This window comes from Aulonocara sp. 'chitande type north' Nkhata Bay, linkage group LG8 (assembly GCF_057382095.1).
Source record: "Aulonocara sp. 'chitande type north' Nkhata Bay isolate Kocher_YH1m ecotype deep benthic linkage group LG8, A_spYH_male_GT1.1, whole genome shotgun sequence".
NCBI lineage: Eukaryota > Metazoa > Chordata > Actinopteri > Cichliformes > Cichlidae > Aulonocara > Aulonocara sp. 'chitande type north' Nkhata Bay.
The window spans coordinates 14,158,386-14,173,215 of record NC_141351.1 but is presented as its reverse complement, the minus strand read 5'-3'; the positions used below and the strand labels follow the sequence as shown (position 1 = coordinate 14,173,215).

Here is a 14,830-nt window from a genome sequence, read left to right as displayed (position 1 = left end):
CGTATAATAATAATAATAAAAAACACGTAAACTAATAAAAAATAAACTAAAACAAGAAAATCCACTCTGGGAACCACCTGGAAAAAAAACTGAATCAAAAACAAAAAGTCAAAAGCCAAAATAAAATAAAAATAAAAAACTATATTAGCTCTAATGTGATGCTCACAATTTGCAATGCAGCAGCAAAGTGACCAATAAAAGCAAATTAAAACTACATTAAGCTAAGTTCTGATGAGAAAACTAGACAGAAACAGAAACTTTAACAGGAAACCTCAGAGGCACATGATATACATAAAGAAATACTGATATTACAGTGTTAAAAAACAAATGCCTGGATTATGATTTAAGTAAATAAAACAGTTAAAAGTGTAAAACATAAACCACCACCATTTGAACACATTTCTAAGTACACACTTTCCCCCCCCTCTAAACTGGCACTTGCTTGTCCAAACTTTGAGAACCCCTGATTCGCAGGAGGATCACTGCATTTTGTTTTATTTTCATTAACATCCCGACTACTTTGGAGTCAGAATTGTACGTCCTTTGGCATTTTGCAAGTCGGCATGAGTCTCAGTGATGGTACCTGAACAAAACACATTACTCTGCATAGTTGTAGCCTATATAGACCTGGTGTAAGAGGAACTGCTTACTGAGCATCTCTGCAAAGGACTTCTTTTACAACATCTCATCCTACTGCCCAGAATGAGCGAGCAATATTTCATATAGAAAGTTTGAACTTGCATGCCTGTGTTTTTCTTGCTTCTCTTCACAGTTTTCTCTGTGACCTATATTTCTGCCACTGACACAAACCTAAAGGAGAAAACGGTGTCATAATCAAATAAGAAATATGTAAAAATGCAAAGGACCAACTGCAGAGACAAAGACTCAAACTTTTGCACTTTATGACTGCCATCTGATGCAGCTAAAGAACAGCCATCTCAGCTAGTACGCGTGCGAAGGGAGTCTGAGGAGGTTGTTCGATGGTTTATGGCAACTGTCAGATGCACTTCCATGCTCCCTCTCTTTCTTAAGCCCTGCTTCCATTAATCATCCTCATTTTCTGTGGACGTTAAAGACGTATCCTGCACCTGCAAAATGCTAAAGCACAAAAGGGGAAAGTGGGTGTGTGTGGTATGTGTGAAAGCTGGGGGCAGGAATTAGTCAAAGAGACAGGGGAGAAAATGGTTGTGCCCTTTAGTTTGACATTTTTGACCACAGCAACACACGTGCGCGAACACATTTTTGCTTTGGGGCCAAATTCTGACGGCGCAACACTAATGAGGGTAAATGTGTCTACTTTTTTCCTTTTTTTGCAGTCCTGTGCCTCCAGGTGTGAAGATGCTGTGTAATCAGAATTTGAAATGTCTTAGTTTTATGTTTTATCAACTATTATGATAAGATTTTAATCCTATAATTGAATTACTAAAATCCGTGAGCTAACATGAGGCTGCCCCCGCCCCAAGGATTTATTTCTAACAAGTAAAAGGTTAGATCCATTGTAAAATTGTCAATAAACAACCCACAAACAGAGCACATCTGCTCACCTAAACTTATAATGAGCAACGGTAGGCTACAAATAGTTCAAATAGGGTCCCCAAACTTTTAAAATTCTTCTCACTTTGAGTTTAAGGTATTCTAATAGCACTAAATCAAACAGCACTCACTGCCAGCATTTATTTTCTCAAGACTGGATCGTTGACTCTCTGGCATTAATGAGAAGCAACTTTCCAGTTTCCAGCTGGTTCCGAATTCAGCAGCTCTGCTTCTTACTGGTTTCTGCAGACAGACTTCTTACCTACGCTGGCTTAGCTCCACTGGCTTCCTGTGCATTTCTACAATTGATTTTCAGATTTTAATGATCGCTTTCAAAGCTCGTCTGGATCTGGCCACAAGGTACATAGAAGAACCATTTTTCTAATAAGAGCATGCTCACAGCCTTAGATCATGAAGAGACCTTTGGATCTTCATTTCTAGCATGGTGGTTTACACTTTTGCCTGATAAGCAAAAGATCACCAAAGTTTGACCACTAAAGGACACACAAATCCAGTTGGGGGTAATGTCAGGAATGGCATCAGGTGTTTATTTTAAAAGATATTTTTTTAAAGGGATTCTTTTACCTGTGATGTCTTCTGTCGTCTGGTTATTATCCTTTAGTTGTCTTGCGAGCTGCCTGCTCCAGCCCTCCATATATCTGACTTATTTTTTAATTCCTTTTGTAATATGTGTGTGTTGGGTGGGTAATATTAAATCTTTCACTAATCCACTGCAGTGTGATGTTGTTGCCTGTGATATAGGTAAGAATACAGAACAATGTGAGGCAGGTTGTTAAATGAAATCAACAGTTTTTACCATGTCTAGTGCTTAAAGATCAGTAGCTCAATAGTGAAGTCATGATCATGCACATTGGTGCATCGGTTAGCACTTTGGATTGAGATTTAAAAAAAAATCTTGATAAATGTTTGATTTGATTGGTTGATAGTAGGTTAGTCTTGTTCTACTGACCTTCATAAGTGAAATACATTTCTTTCCCAGGACTGCGTATAGTTGGCTAACAGGCCAATATTTTTCAGTCATTTGAGTACAGAATGAGTCATAACACACGTTTAATTATTCAGGGTAAAAGTTGTAAACTTGTAACATGAATTAAATCCCACAAACTTCATTACTTTTCAATTTAAAAGTTGGGCTTTTTTTAAAAAATAACTTCAAACGAGCCAAATTGATTTCTGTGCTTTGGCAGTTGTGTTGCAGAGGATTCGGTCGGGTTCTGTGGGAATTTTCTGTCAATGCATTTTTTTGTTACGTTGCCAAAGCTCTGTGCACGGTGACAAAGGCACCGAGTGCTGAAGACAATGACGGCGAGGGAGACCGTGCCTTTCTGTCTGGATAGGAATGTGTCCCCTTGCCCAGGTCACAACGCTCAGTTCAGTCTGGGCCCCCGACAAAAAAACGCACGCCACTCCATAAAAACATACCAGGTGACGCTTTGTTCGAGTCGTTCATTATATCGCTGTCACACGTCGGTCCCTTTGACTTATTCAAGATGGTCAGAGGCAGACCTGAGGACCCTGTGTTGCGAAAGCAATGAATCACACCCACTTGTAGTCATCTGCAGAGTGGGTAAGCTCATGGTAATTACATTTAATCACAGTGATTACCACTAAATGTGCTCCATAATGACTCTCCTTGTGATGATAAAAAAAAAGTAAACTCTTTGGAAAGTAACTAAATTACATATAATCCATCTGGAAGTGCCGTTCATGTCTGTGTATATTTTCTCCCTGCAGGTTCAGCTTACTATGACAATGTGCGGCCGTTAGCTTATCCTGACTCAGATGCTGTGCTCATCTGTTTTGACATCAGTCGACCGGAGACACTGGACAGCGTACTGAAAAAGGTCAGTGTCACGTTGTTAGATGTGTGAATGTGTCCTCTTTTTTTAATTTTAAGTGCATTTTGTCTCTAATTAGGGCAGTGTAGGTAAAGCAGCCATCTCATTACAATACTCACATTAAATATGCAGGTTGAAGAAGTCATCTCTTCTCTTTATACTGGAAATCGATTCCTCTATAGAGTGACTAGATCTACGTCATCAGAGATATACAGCTTCCAGCTTTCACCATCACGTCTGTGTTCAAGTTAAGGCCACCATGTGTTCGTTCACTGATAACCTGATCCGTCAATCTACGATAGGGGAATAAAAAGGAAACGATGAGAAAACATTGCCAGCTGTAGAGGTGGAGACTGGGATAACATTTAAGGTTGGATAATGCTTTGTGAGAGGCATACGCGGACAAGCCAACACATGAGATACAGAGATTAATGAGGATATTGGGAATGAAGTGAGATTCTGGAAGAAAAAAAGATAGATAGCACGAACAAATGGTACAGAAGGGAAAAGGGGGAAGCGATAAAGACTCAAGTAGTGTTCATGTAGCAGAGCATTACTTTGAGAGAATAGTCGTTGTAAAAGGAAAATTAGAGGTTGCAAAAATTGCTTAGGCGGAAGGTTCTCAGAGATGTCAGAACAAAAAGTGCTGTGCACTTATTTGAGACTTAAAGCTTGCAAATGGAAAATACATTTAAAGCAAAGCAAACTGCAGAGAAACAAGACATGGCGGCAGATTGCCATAAAAAATTGAATTAGGTGCATGAGATCGTAGCAAAGGATAAGCTTTGTTTCTAAACTTTGGATAGAGTGACCGCTCGACATGTCACTTTGGCATCCCGTGCATGCATTGTAAGACCGGCACATTCACCGCGATTACTAAGGTCATTTGATAAGGTCAAAGTTGAATTTGGTTCTCAAGTGGACCCCCTGTAGACGTGAGAATTCGCTCGGCATTGGCAGATATGCGTTTTCGTCTGGTATTGATGAAGTCATTATAAATAATGGCACGGACGAGAGGAATGTGTCTTCCAAACAGAATCAATTAAACCCTTTTTCTCATGTTTTAAGAGGATTCCGGCTTTGAGGGGATTCATTTTTCCTGCTTTATTGATGGTGAAGAAATTGTTTTTTTTAATACTTCTTCTATCTGAGGCACACAGTTCCATCTGTGAGCACAGAAGCTCCAACAAAAAAAAAAGTTGGCTTAAGAGAACGTAGCTAAAACAGCTTGTGTTAGAAAACGCATGAACTCAGATGCACCTAGGTCCACTATAAGACATGATGAAGAGATAATTAATTTGAACCGTGGATCAAACAGGCAAAAATGAGCATAATGGGTTCACCTCTACCTGACTGCTGTGGTATGTGCACGTTCTTGGTTTGCACACAGTGAGAAAGTGAGGAAAGTAAAAACAACAACCTCCGTTTTTCTTTTTTGATAAACCAGCGCCTCGGCTCCAACAGCTCGCATTCTGCCTCTTTGTGCTGCTTACCAATTCTTAACATTAACACAGACAATAAGCCGCTCTTCCCATGGGCCCTTTGTGACTCATCTAAATTGCTGCTGTTCACCAGTTGCATGCGGTTTGGCACAGGGTCCTATTGAAAGGCAACAGCTCACTCTGCACAACGGCGCGCTAGAGCCCGTAACAGCAGCGACGCAGGCATCCAGGAGAAAAGATCTCTTTGTAAGGGAGAACAAATGGAGCAACAGTGCTCAAAGCAGTCGCCTCTGCCATGGTGTGAGGAGATAATGAAAGGAGTCTCGGAGAGAACGAGAGCGATAGAGAGAGTTTAATAGCTTGAGTCATATTTTGGCCTGCAATGAGAATTGTCTGTCTCGGTCTTTATACAGCATTTATGTCCATGAGCATTTCCCTTTTTTCCCCCCTCTTCTATCCTTTGATTTGTTGATTGCAGTTTTCAAATACACGATGGAAAATTTAAGACATGGAGTGATATAAATTCCAGTTTCAGAGCAGTGAACAACAGTGCCAGTGTTTCATTTTAATGGTACAGTAAGCCAGAAAATACTGGTGATTGTGTGGGTGTTGCTCCAGCCTTCAACTTCAAGATTTACACATTTTTGATGATGTAGTGTTATAAAGTCTTAATATTTTACTTCCAGTGAGCCAAACTTTCTTGGAATTTTTTAAGTGATCGTGAGTTGTAGTTCTCTGGACTTGCAAAGTTTGTTTTTTTTACTTTGCCTGCTTTTTAATTCATTTTCAGTTCAGGCTGTGTAACAAAACTTTTTCAGAGGATTTTTTTTAAAGCTATAAAAACTCAAAGGATGAACCACAGTGTTATATCTACATACCGCAGAAAAGCAAAGAACCAATTTTAAATTATATCTTTAGGCACTTTACTAGTGGCCTGTCACAAAAACACATAATTTGTTCCCGTTTCCTTCATTGAATAAACAAAACAGGCATAAAATAACATATTTGCACCAACAAGTTGTTTCCCAAAGAGCTATTAGCCAAAAACGTGGCATGTTGCAGTATGACATGAGAGATGCTTCTACATCTACTGGTCACTGAAGCCCCATCAGAAATGGTCTCAGAGGAAGTGTGGCTGTCAAGAAGCTATTATTAAGGAAGGGAAACTGAGAAAGTTAGAGGTATGCCACATTACACTTGACTGAAAGTCAGTGGCATCAGGCCTTATGCCATGATGAATCCAACTTTGAAATATTTGGTTGTCAATATGTACAGAGGAGGTAAATATCAAGTGTCTATGGCCCCTGTGTTGGCTTTGAAGAGCTTTGAATGTCCTTCAAGAAGAACAGAGAATACATATAATCCTCAAAATATTATTTGGTCATACCAAAAATCCTAGAATTCTAAATAAATGGTACGAGCTGGTGCTTTTCCATGAAGAGCTCTAAAAGTCAGAACCAGAATCTTAAAACTGACAAATATTTGTACTTTCCATCAAATATGAAGAAAGGTATCAGGTAAATAACCCGGAATAGAATAAGTTGTTTTCTATGTTATTCGTTTTGTGTTGTAAAATCATTGCAGTGATTGGCTGTACATGAGTATAACAGGTATCATATTTGCTCTTTTTGATTTCTTTTATTTGGTACATTAGAACACAGAGGAATGATATCGGTAACATCTTTATTTTATTTTATTTTTATTTAACATTTCTTTAACCAGGAAGATCCCACTGAGATTAAAAACCTCTTTTTCAAGGGAGACCTGGCCAAGATAGGCAGCAGCAAGTATCTCATAGTTACAAAAAGCACGCAATTAAACACAGGCAAGAAGAACACACATATAAAAAAACCCCATTAAAATTCAATTAAAATGATGAGCAAACTAATTGAGATAGTTTGTGAATATTATTAAGTTATTTTTTAGAAATTCATTTTATTATTATTATTTTAGATTTTAGTGTTTCTTTTACAGTTTTTATATGACCAGCCTGTCAGTTCCACATTTTGAATGCCATTAATCTGCAGTCTGTTAATCTGCAAAGAGACTACACAGATAAACTAACTGAATATCACTGCAGCACGGTGAGAAGTTAAACTGCTGGACAGCAGATTTGCAGATGGGATTAAGGCCCTCTCAAGGCAGGAGATAAGAATTTATGACCTGATGGAAAGGAACTGCTCCCAAGTCAAATAAATCTCAATTCAGCACCTCATTTATGAGCATTTTAATAATTGTAGACTGTTCCCACATGTCTGCATACACGGGCATTTTTTAAGCTGTGAACTAGGCGCCTTCATTCCAATTATGGAGCTCTTAAAGCTACAATTTAAAAATGGTAATTTAGAGAAAAATGTGCTTTGGAAATAGTTTGAGGAAGATTTTTTTTCCTCCTTTTCTCCAGTTCAGAGAGAAAGGACTTGACAAGCCTGCAAACAAATCTTACCTAAAATCCACCCAGCCTTATTTCCAAACCGTATTTACCGACATCAACAGTGCGTTCGCTTCAACCAGGTCCTAAAATCTTATGAAAGGCTTCCCAGAAGAGCATATTAGTAAGACGTTAATGTCCAAGGTTTTCAAATGAGATGCAACTATGAACATAGTGCTCAAGTACTCAGAATACTCTCGTACTGTAGCATAATAGAGGTCATGTACACTGATATATGTTTGTCTCTCTGATGCACAGTGGCAAGGTGAAACACAGGAGTTCTGCCCCAATGCCAAAGTGGTGCTTGTCGGCTGCAAGTTGGACATGAGGACGGACCTCAGCGTCATGAGAGAGCTTTCCAAACACAGACTCATTCCTGTCACACATGAGCAGGTGAGGAGTTCACAGAAAGCACCGCTCGCCTCTAAAATTTGAATGGAAATTAGCTGCTTGCCTTTTTCTGTACCCCAACAGTGCTGCAGAAATGCTGCCCATGAGCAGTTGGTTTTTAAGAAAATTATAACTTTAAGAATATGCATGACGTATAGTTTCAAATGCACAGTTCATTGCGGTTTTCAGCTGCAGTGACATTTATTCGCCTGTAGTAGAAATTATATGGTATCAGCACAGACAAAGGCACCTATTACTTTCCTCCCTTGTGCACACAGGCAAATATTTTTGAAAGTGCATTTGAAGAATGAGACTTGCGTCAGATCATAACTTCCACAAATGTGAAAGCACAACGACTATAAAGGAGCTGGAACTGAAGGAAGAAGAAGACAAACAGCAGGATGTGCGATAATACGATTGTTTTGTTTGTGTCTTGGAGCAATGAGCAGCGGCACGCATGAATTTTAATAGCTTATTTTCATGTAAATGTGAATTTGCTCTCCTTGGCAGCCTTTTGTCAACAAATTAATATTTTCCCACATCTCTGACAAAGCAAAGGTAACGACCTGTATTGTCCTGTCAATAATGACATCAAAATTGGTTCATCACAACCTCAGATTCGTTTCTTGTTATATATATTTTGCTTTGGCTCAAAATTCATAGAGGCTTCTTATTGGACCGAAACATCAACATATTTTTTTTAAGACGTTACTGCAGCTATGCAGGTCATTTAACATGTCTTTTAATACATATATATTGAATTATTTACATCCATACGTAATCATTTTTTAGTGTTAATAGCATAGCAACCAGATAACAGTGAAAAAACAAAGGCTGAGTAATGTGCTTGTACGCCAACTGAGGATTGGTTTTCAAAGGCCTCCAAGTGATGCCTGCTGCACAAAACACTGGACTCAAGTGGTGGGCACTCAAGAGGGCAATCCAATGTAGCCCAGCCATCTGTTGCTTGCCTTTAGACACTCACTATAGGACGTTCTGATGTTTTGGGTTTTGAGGGGTTTTGTTTGGACAACAGCCCCTCAACCAGATGCCATTTGCCTCAGGAGAACCTGTTAGAGGCACGTTGCCCCAGACAATATTGCTCATGGGCTGAGTTGGGCATGCAAGCCCCATCCACTGCTACAAATTAGTGATTTTTGTGATTGAAGCTATTCATTTACCATTTATTTTATGTTCCTGCTATGGCCCTGAGCCGTTTCTAGTGGCTGAAGGAATAAAACGCAAGGGGCAGAAAGAGCTTCATCTGCAGGGTGTCCAGGTTCACTGTCAGGATTGGTGCTCTCATTTAAGCTTTCTTCCACAATCCCACACAGATGAAGTGTTTCATGCATGTCCCTGGGTCTCTGGGTCTGACTTGGGAGGGGACTCTAGTGCAGACCTAGAGGATGATGGTACAGTGAGCCGAGATTAGTCTGAAGCCAGGGCCCAGACCTGGATAAGCAGTATAAAAAGGATGAAGGGATGGATCAAGTATTGTTAATCCATATTTATTGGTTGTAATAAACATTACATTTGATATGGCCCTATAATTAAAGGTCTTATGATGGTCCTTAATGTTGCTGATTTTATATCTGTGCTGAAGACTTCTAGAGTGAAACAACGGATAAAAATGTGGTAGGGGACAGGTTTTTGATTGCCTAAGTAATTCTTGAAAGTGCGGTTTCTTAGTGGACCCTATTTAAAGAGCTGCACTGTAAACAGACTGAAACAAGCCGGGAACTTTACGTTTCACCCACTTGACCAACTGATGCGAACCCCAGGGGAGAGCGCAGTCAGCAGAACAAACCGCAAACCAACTGTGTCACTGTTGCTGTAATTGGCTTAAGGGCGTCAAAATAAACACTTGAAGTGCTGGAGCGTTTCCAGTATTACAAAAATAATACAGCTCGAGCCTTTAATATTTTTCACACGAGCAGAAGTAATGTCACCCCATATGGCAGCTAGATGCTGCTTCAATATGGTGCATCAGTAGCACCGAAGGCTGAACACCTACGCTTTCATTTGTTGTACATTTTCCAAGGAAATTGCATGATCAAAAAATAAAGAAATAATGTGACTCAAACTCAGGATGACAGAATGAAAATGTTTTGTTTTGCTACCTAAATCACTAGAAAGCACTGCTGGAAAACAGGTGAGCAAAATAGTACTACATATGAAGCCGAAGCTGTCCAGATGTGAAATGGGGCTAAACCTTCGAGGGAATAAAGTTTTTGCAACTGCAAAGAAAGGCTTTGAATATTTCATAGTGTGGGGGATATTCTCCGTATGCCCTGGCTAGCAATCAGCTATCAGACCTCAGAGGTTGCAGGCTTTTATTAAGAGGGAGGTGTTAGTGCACACGACCAAGTGCAGTGTTCTGCCATCCACAGAAGCAGGGAAGGGATCGTCTAGCAGCATGTGACAATTGCTTACAATAACAAATATTTAGAGAATACTTTTAAAAATGTCCACTGTGTCTGCACTCAGAGTAATGAGTGGCTTTTAAAAATGTTGTGCTTTATTTTATTTCATTGGGTTACACAAGGCTTTCCACAGAATTCTAGTGGTTCAATGTGGTTTAAGGACATCTAAGAATAAATAAATAAAATAAAGCATAGTTTCCACTACATGACCCATCTCTCATCCACACACAAGGTTTTGTATGTTTTTAGCTCTAAGTACTAGCTCTCAGCAGCTCTTTAGGTGAGTCAGTTGCTTTTGGATGACAAACAAACATAAACTAAGCTGTATTTCAAAGCTACACTACACGGCATTTTTATAGTAACAGAAAGAAGTGACTGGATGTATTGTGAAGGCTGTTTTTTGCCTTGAAGCGTGTGCACCAAATCTTAGAACATGCTTTCAAACTATTCTTCTCTCAAGCCATTGTCCCACGGGAACTCTGTATGATATTTCGAGAATGAAGTTGAGATGCATGTGAACACAGCAGGCCACTGTTAAGGTCAGATCTTTATGCAGTACTCAAAAAAAAAAACTCAATTCGGTTTAGGTGAGGGATGGTGATTGAGTTGAGATTGCGCGCGGTAGTCACATGATGCACACTCGCTCGTTGTGAATTCTCAGGACAATTTAAAAAATGTTGCTCTTGGGGAGCTTAAAGGGTAAAGCCTGTTTATTGGTGGGTCTGTTTAATATGTCTGGCATATATGTCTGCCTGGTAGCATCTGTGCATGTTCAGGTTTGAAGGGCGTAAATAAAAATGCTTAGTGTTAGAGTCACACTGGGACAAAGAGTGGTTGGAAATGGCAGCACGAACAAAATTACTGCAGCTGTTGCCTTTAAGATGGTTTCTTAAGAAGATGGGAATAACATCAACAAACACTTGCAGTCTTTAGTGCATTAAGGTGACAGAAAAACTCCAACAAGACTGATTCAGTCTGCTATCAGTCTGCAACTTGACACAATTCAATCTGCTTTAAAAAATTCAATCCTGATGTAGTTCATGCAGGATGGTGATTTAACTGTAAAGTGCCATAAGTGCTCAGCGACATTGCTGTTATAAAGGAATATAACCACAATACAACCAGTTGGCAGCCAGTTTAATCGAGCCCCAATTATCAAAGAGACACATATATTATAAATTAGATGGCAGTTATTTGCAAATATTTGCCAATCTGTCGGAGAATGACTGCAGTCAGTCCAAGTGGAACTGCAGTTGTTTGGTGACTGTGGTCTCCCGCAGTTTGAGGCTGTGGGATTCTGAAAAATCAGCACTCGGTCTCAAAGTGTGAGGTGGAAAAAAAAAATCAGTACAATCATCCGGAAACCACCGTGCTATTTTCCCTCTGCTGTGACTGACTGACATTAAGTAAATGCAGAATGAGTGAAAACAGCCAAAATGACAAATCATAAAACGGTACTTGCCAACCTGCTTTGCATATATCCATAGGTTTATTTTATACTATTTCCAAACTGTGTGTCTCACATTGAAATGTTATGATGAAATGCATGCAGATGGGGCCAAACGACATGCTCGTAGGCAGGAGGCCGTAAACACAAAAAGCAAGCCTTTATAAAATAAACACAAGATAACACTGCAAGGAAACACACAAGGCACAAACAAAGCTAGAACACAGTATGGCACAACAAGGTACTTGGTCAAAATGAGGCTTTAAATAGATACAGAAGGTAACTGGGTTGAGTGGACACACTGGGTAAAAAGACAGCTGAAAGTAATAAAGGAAGTAAAACTAAATACAAGACACAACCTGCAAAAGCCTACCAGAATAAAGCTAACAGAGACGTATTAACAGAGATGCAGACTTAAAAGACTCAAAAGGATTCTAGATTAAAACTAAAACCTCATCTTAGTTTTATTTACTAGAAAAAGTGATATGAAGCAATTGCTGTGTTATTCCTTGTGATGGTGTAATATTGTCAGCCATATGTAGTAAATACTAGTTGCGTGTGTGACTGCACTCAGATTGGAGCCACTCAGACACGAACCCAGTAAGAATGATTAGCCGGCTACAGCTCGCCTCTGCAGGGTGAAGTGTTATACTATTAACTCATTGTTCTGGTTTTCTGACCCACAGCTTCGTTTAGCTTTTAGCACTCTTATGAACCTTTTTTGGAAAAGCAGCAGGAGGCAGAAAATGTTTTCAGTGAAAAAAAAAAACTAAATTTTTTTAAAGGCAGATAGAGAGCTAGGAACTAACTATTGAAGGCGCTGTAACATAAAGCTGCAATAGCCACGGATTTCCCTCTAGAGACGAAAATCAAACGAGAAGGAGGCTGAATATTAGATGGAACCTAAAATGTGGTAACATTACAGCTCATTAAGAAGTAATAATATATCAGTTGTGTGTTTACATCTTGTTTTGCAGTGTTCAAGTGGTCAAAACATCAATTTTAAGTCTTGGCTTTTCATTTTTAATCCTGACTAACTCACATTCTGTGCTTTTAGGGAACCACTTTGGCGAGGCAGATTGGCGCCGTGGCCTATGCAGAGTGCACCTCAAAGTATTCGGAGAACAGCGTCCGCGATGTATTTCACGTCACCACCCTGGCATCTGTGTCCAACATTCATCGGCCTCAGCTCAAACACGCCGGATCACGCCACGGCCTCAAGCGGGTTTCCCAGCAGCCACCTCGGACTGAGATTCACGAGCGTCCGCCTGCCATTAGAAAGGACCGAGCCAAAAGCTGTGTGCTCATGTAGGACCAGAACCTACCTGCTGCCTGATCTGTGTGTGTGTGTGTGTGGGTGTGTGTGTGTGTGTGTGTGCTGACGGAGCATGCCACACATGAACTTAACTTATTGGTGAATTGTTGTCAGATTCTTTGCACTGCATAAAGGACGATGTGATAAAAGCGAGAACGGATGCTATCCTGAGGAGGTCTTTGAAGGGTTGTTTGTCCATTTTTAGCAAAACTCTGCTTTTTACTTTTCTTTGTGGCTGTGCGCTCATCAGGGGAGGACATCGTAGCGGCAAAAGCAAATTTCTTTAACGCTTGTACCTGAACAAGTGGACAAAAAAACAGATAAATTAAAAACAAGACACAAAATAGTGCATAGGGAGATGAAAAGGAAAAAAATATATATTTGAAAGATCGTCTTGCAGGAAGCAGCGGTAACCGTGCTGGTGTTGACCTCTATTATTGTTGTTTCCTGTTTTGAAATGCTCCTCTGTCTTCAAGTGTTTAAGCAAATGAAGCACAATACGATGCACGCAAAGCGCTCTGAGAAGTCTGTAAATGTCAGGGAATGAACTCTGCTCTCCCCGCTGTGCATAACAAATTAAAAATGAAAATCTGGACTCGTGGGCTGAGATGACACTAATTTTCTTAAACCACAAGTGCTTTTAATATTGAAAAACGAAATAATCACTCACCACATAATATTGTTGTGCTGTGTAATTACTGTTGTTCAAATAATCAACACTGGAAAGGAACGTCACAGAGGGCGTTGAGATGAATATTATGTTGTACATGTGATAATGAAATAAAAAAAAAATCGTCTCTGCTAAGTGTTGGAAGATCTTTAATGTGACATATTCATCTGCTGGATGCTTGTCAAAGCTAAGAAACTGCACCTCAGTTTCAAGACATTTTCTTGCCCAGACAAGAAAATATCTCTCTGAAAAATAAAAAATCATTCTGCCTGCAAAGATGTGGCTTTAAATTTGAAAAAGGTGAAAAATAATAAATGAGACAAAAAGTACACACAATGCTTCGGAGCAGCGCAGACCCACAAAACCTGCAAATCCTACATTTCTGTAATCATGGGTCTGTGATCGTGGCAGCAGCTCTGTGAAGCAGTACTTCAGCACAGCAGTGCTTTCAGTTAAATGTGAACATGCTGACTCACCTGTATGTCGGTGACCTGTCATGTAAATGGACTGGTGCCTTTCGACTCTGTTAAGAATTCAAAGCTCTTTCTACTGCAGGTCTCATTCCCACACAATCACAAATAGATTCATTCTTTTATTTATGCTTACATGCACTCGCACTCTATCGGGGGCAACTCTGGGTTCAAGGATACTTCGGCATGTGGACTTTCCAAATGGTAGATGAACCTCTGCCACCTGAGCCACAGCTGTACAGTAGTGCTGCTCATCTACAGAAAGACCACCTATGACAATTTGATGTCAGCAGGAAGTTTCTTGGGTAACCGTTCAAATGGTGTGGGCAACTCGGTCGTGGGTTGTCCCAGCGCTTCGCACACTTTCATCACACACGTGCAACTCAAACGCTCCTTGTGATCCTTTTTCACTGTGGTGTCTCCTAACCAGTCTGCTGCGTGCTCTGTTACTTTCTACTACCTCCTCTCCGGGTCCCAGCATGCTACCGAAAGGTACTTGTGAGATATTGCAGTCTGGATCAAACTAGTGGACCAATCATGCAGTTTGCAGAGCAAACAGAACAGAAACGGACTACTCACATTTCCAATTGCATATTGTTAAGTCATGGTAAAACAATGGCTCTGACCTCCACATTTAGATAAAAGTCACCTTCTCACTCCAAGGTATAAAGAAAAAACATGGTCTCATCAATGTTTGTCCATGTTTGTGACTTGTGAGTGCAGATCAGTGAATAACCACACAGTATAACATGAATTTAAAGTGTAACCCGAATGTTTTCTCAAACAAGTTTGATTTGAAACAGTTACTGGAGTGGTTTTAAAAAGGTCTTGACTAAAAGAGGCATTAATA

At 39.9% G+C, this 14,830-nt stretch overlaps 1 protein-coding gene across 1 annotated transcript in view; it reads left to right on the top strand.

Annotated features, from left to right (window-relative positions):
• LOC147323389 (rho-related GTP-binding protein RhoN-like) overlaps nucleotides 1-13,637 on the top strand; it is a 33,757-nt gene extending 20,120 nt beyond the window's left edge. Inside the window, exons 3-5 of the mRNA XM_086303709.1 lie at nucleotides 3,289-3,398; nucleotides 7,524-7,658; nucleotides 12,583-13,637. Of these exons, the coding sequence (XP_086159835.1) occupies nucleotides 3,289-3,398; nucleotides 7,524-7,658; nucleotides 12,583-12,837 (500 nt within the window). The 3' untranslated portion in view covers nucleotides 12,838-13,637. The remainder of the gene's footprint in view (nucleotides 1-3,288; nucleotides 3,399-7,523; nucleotides 7,659-12,582) is intronic.
• The last annotated feature ends 1,193 nt before the right edge of the window (nucleotides 13,638-14,830 follow it).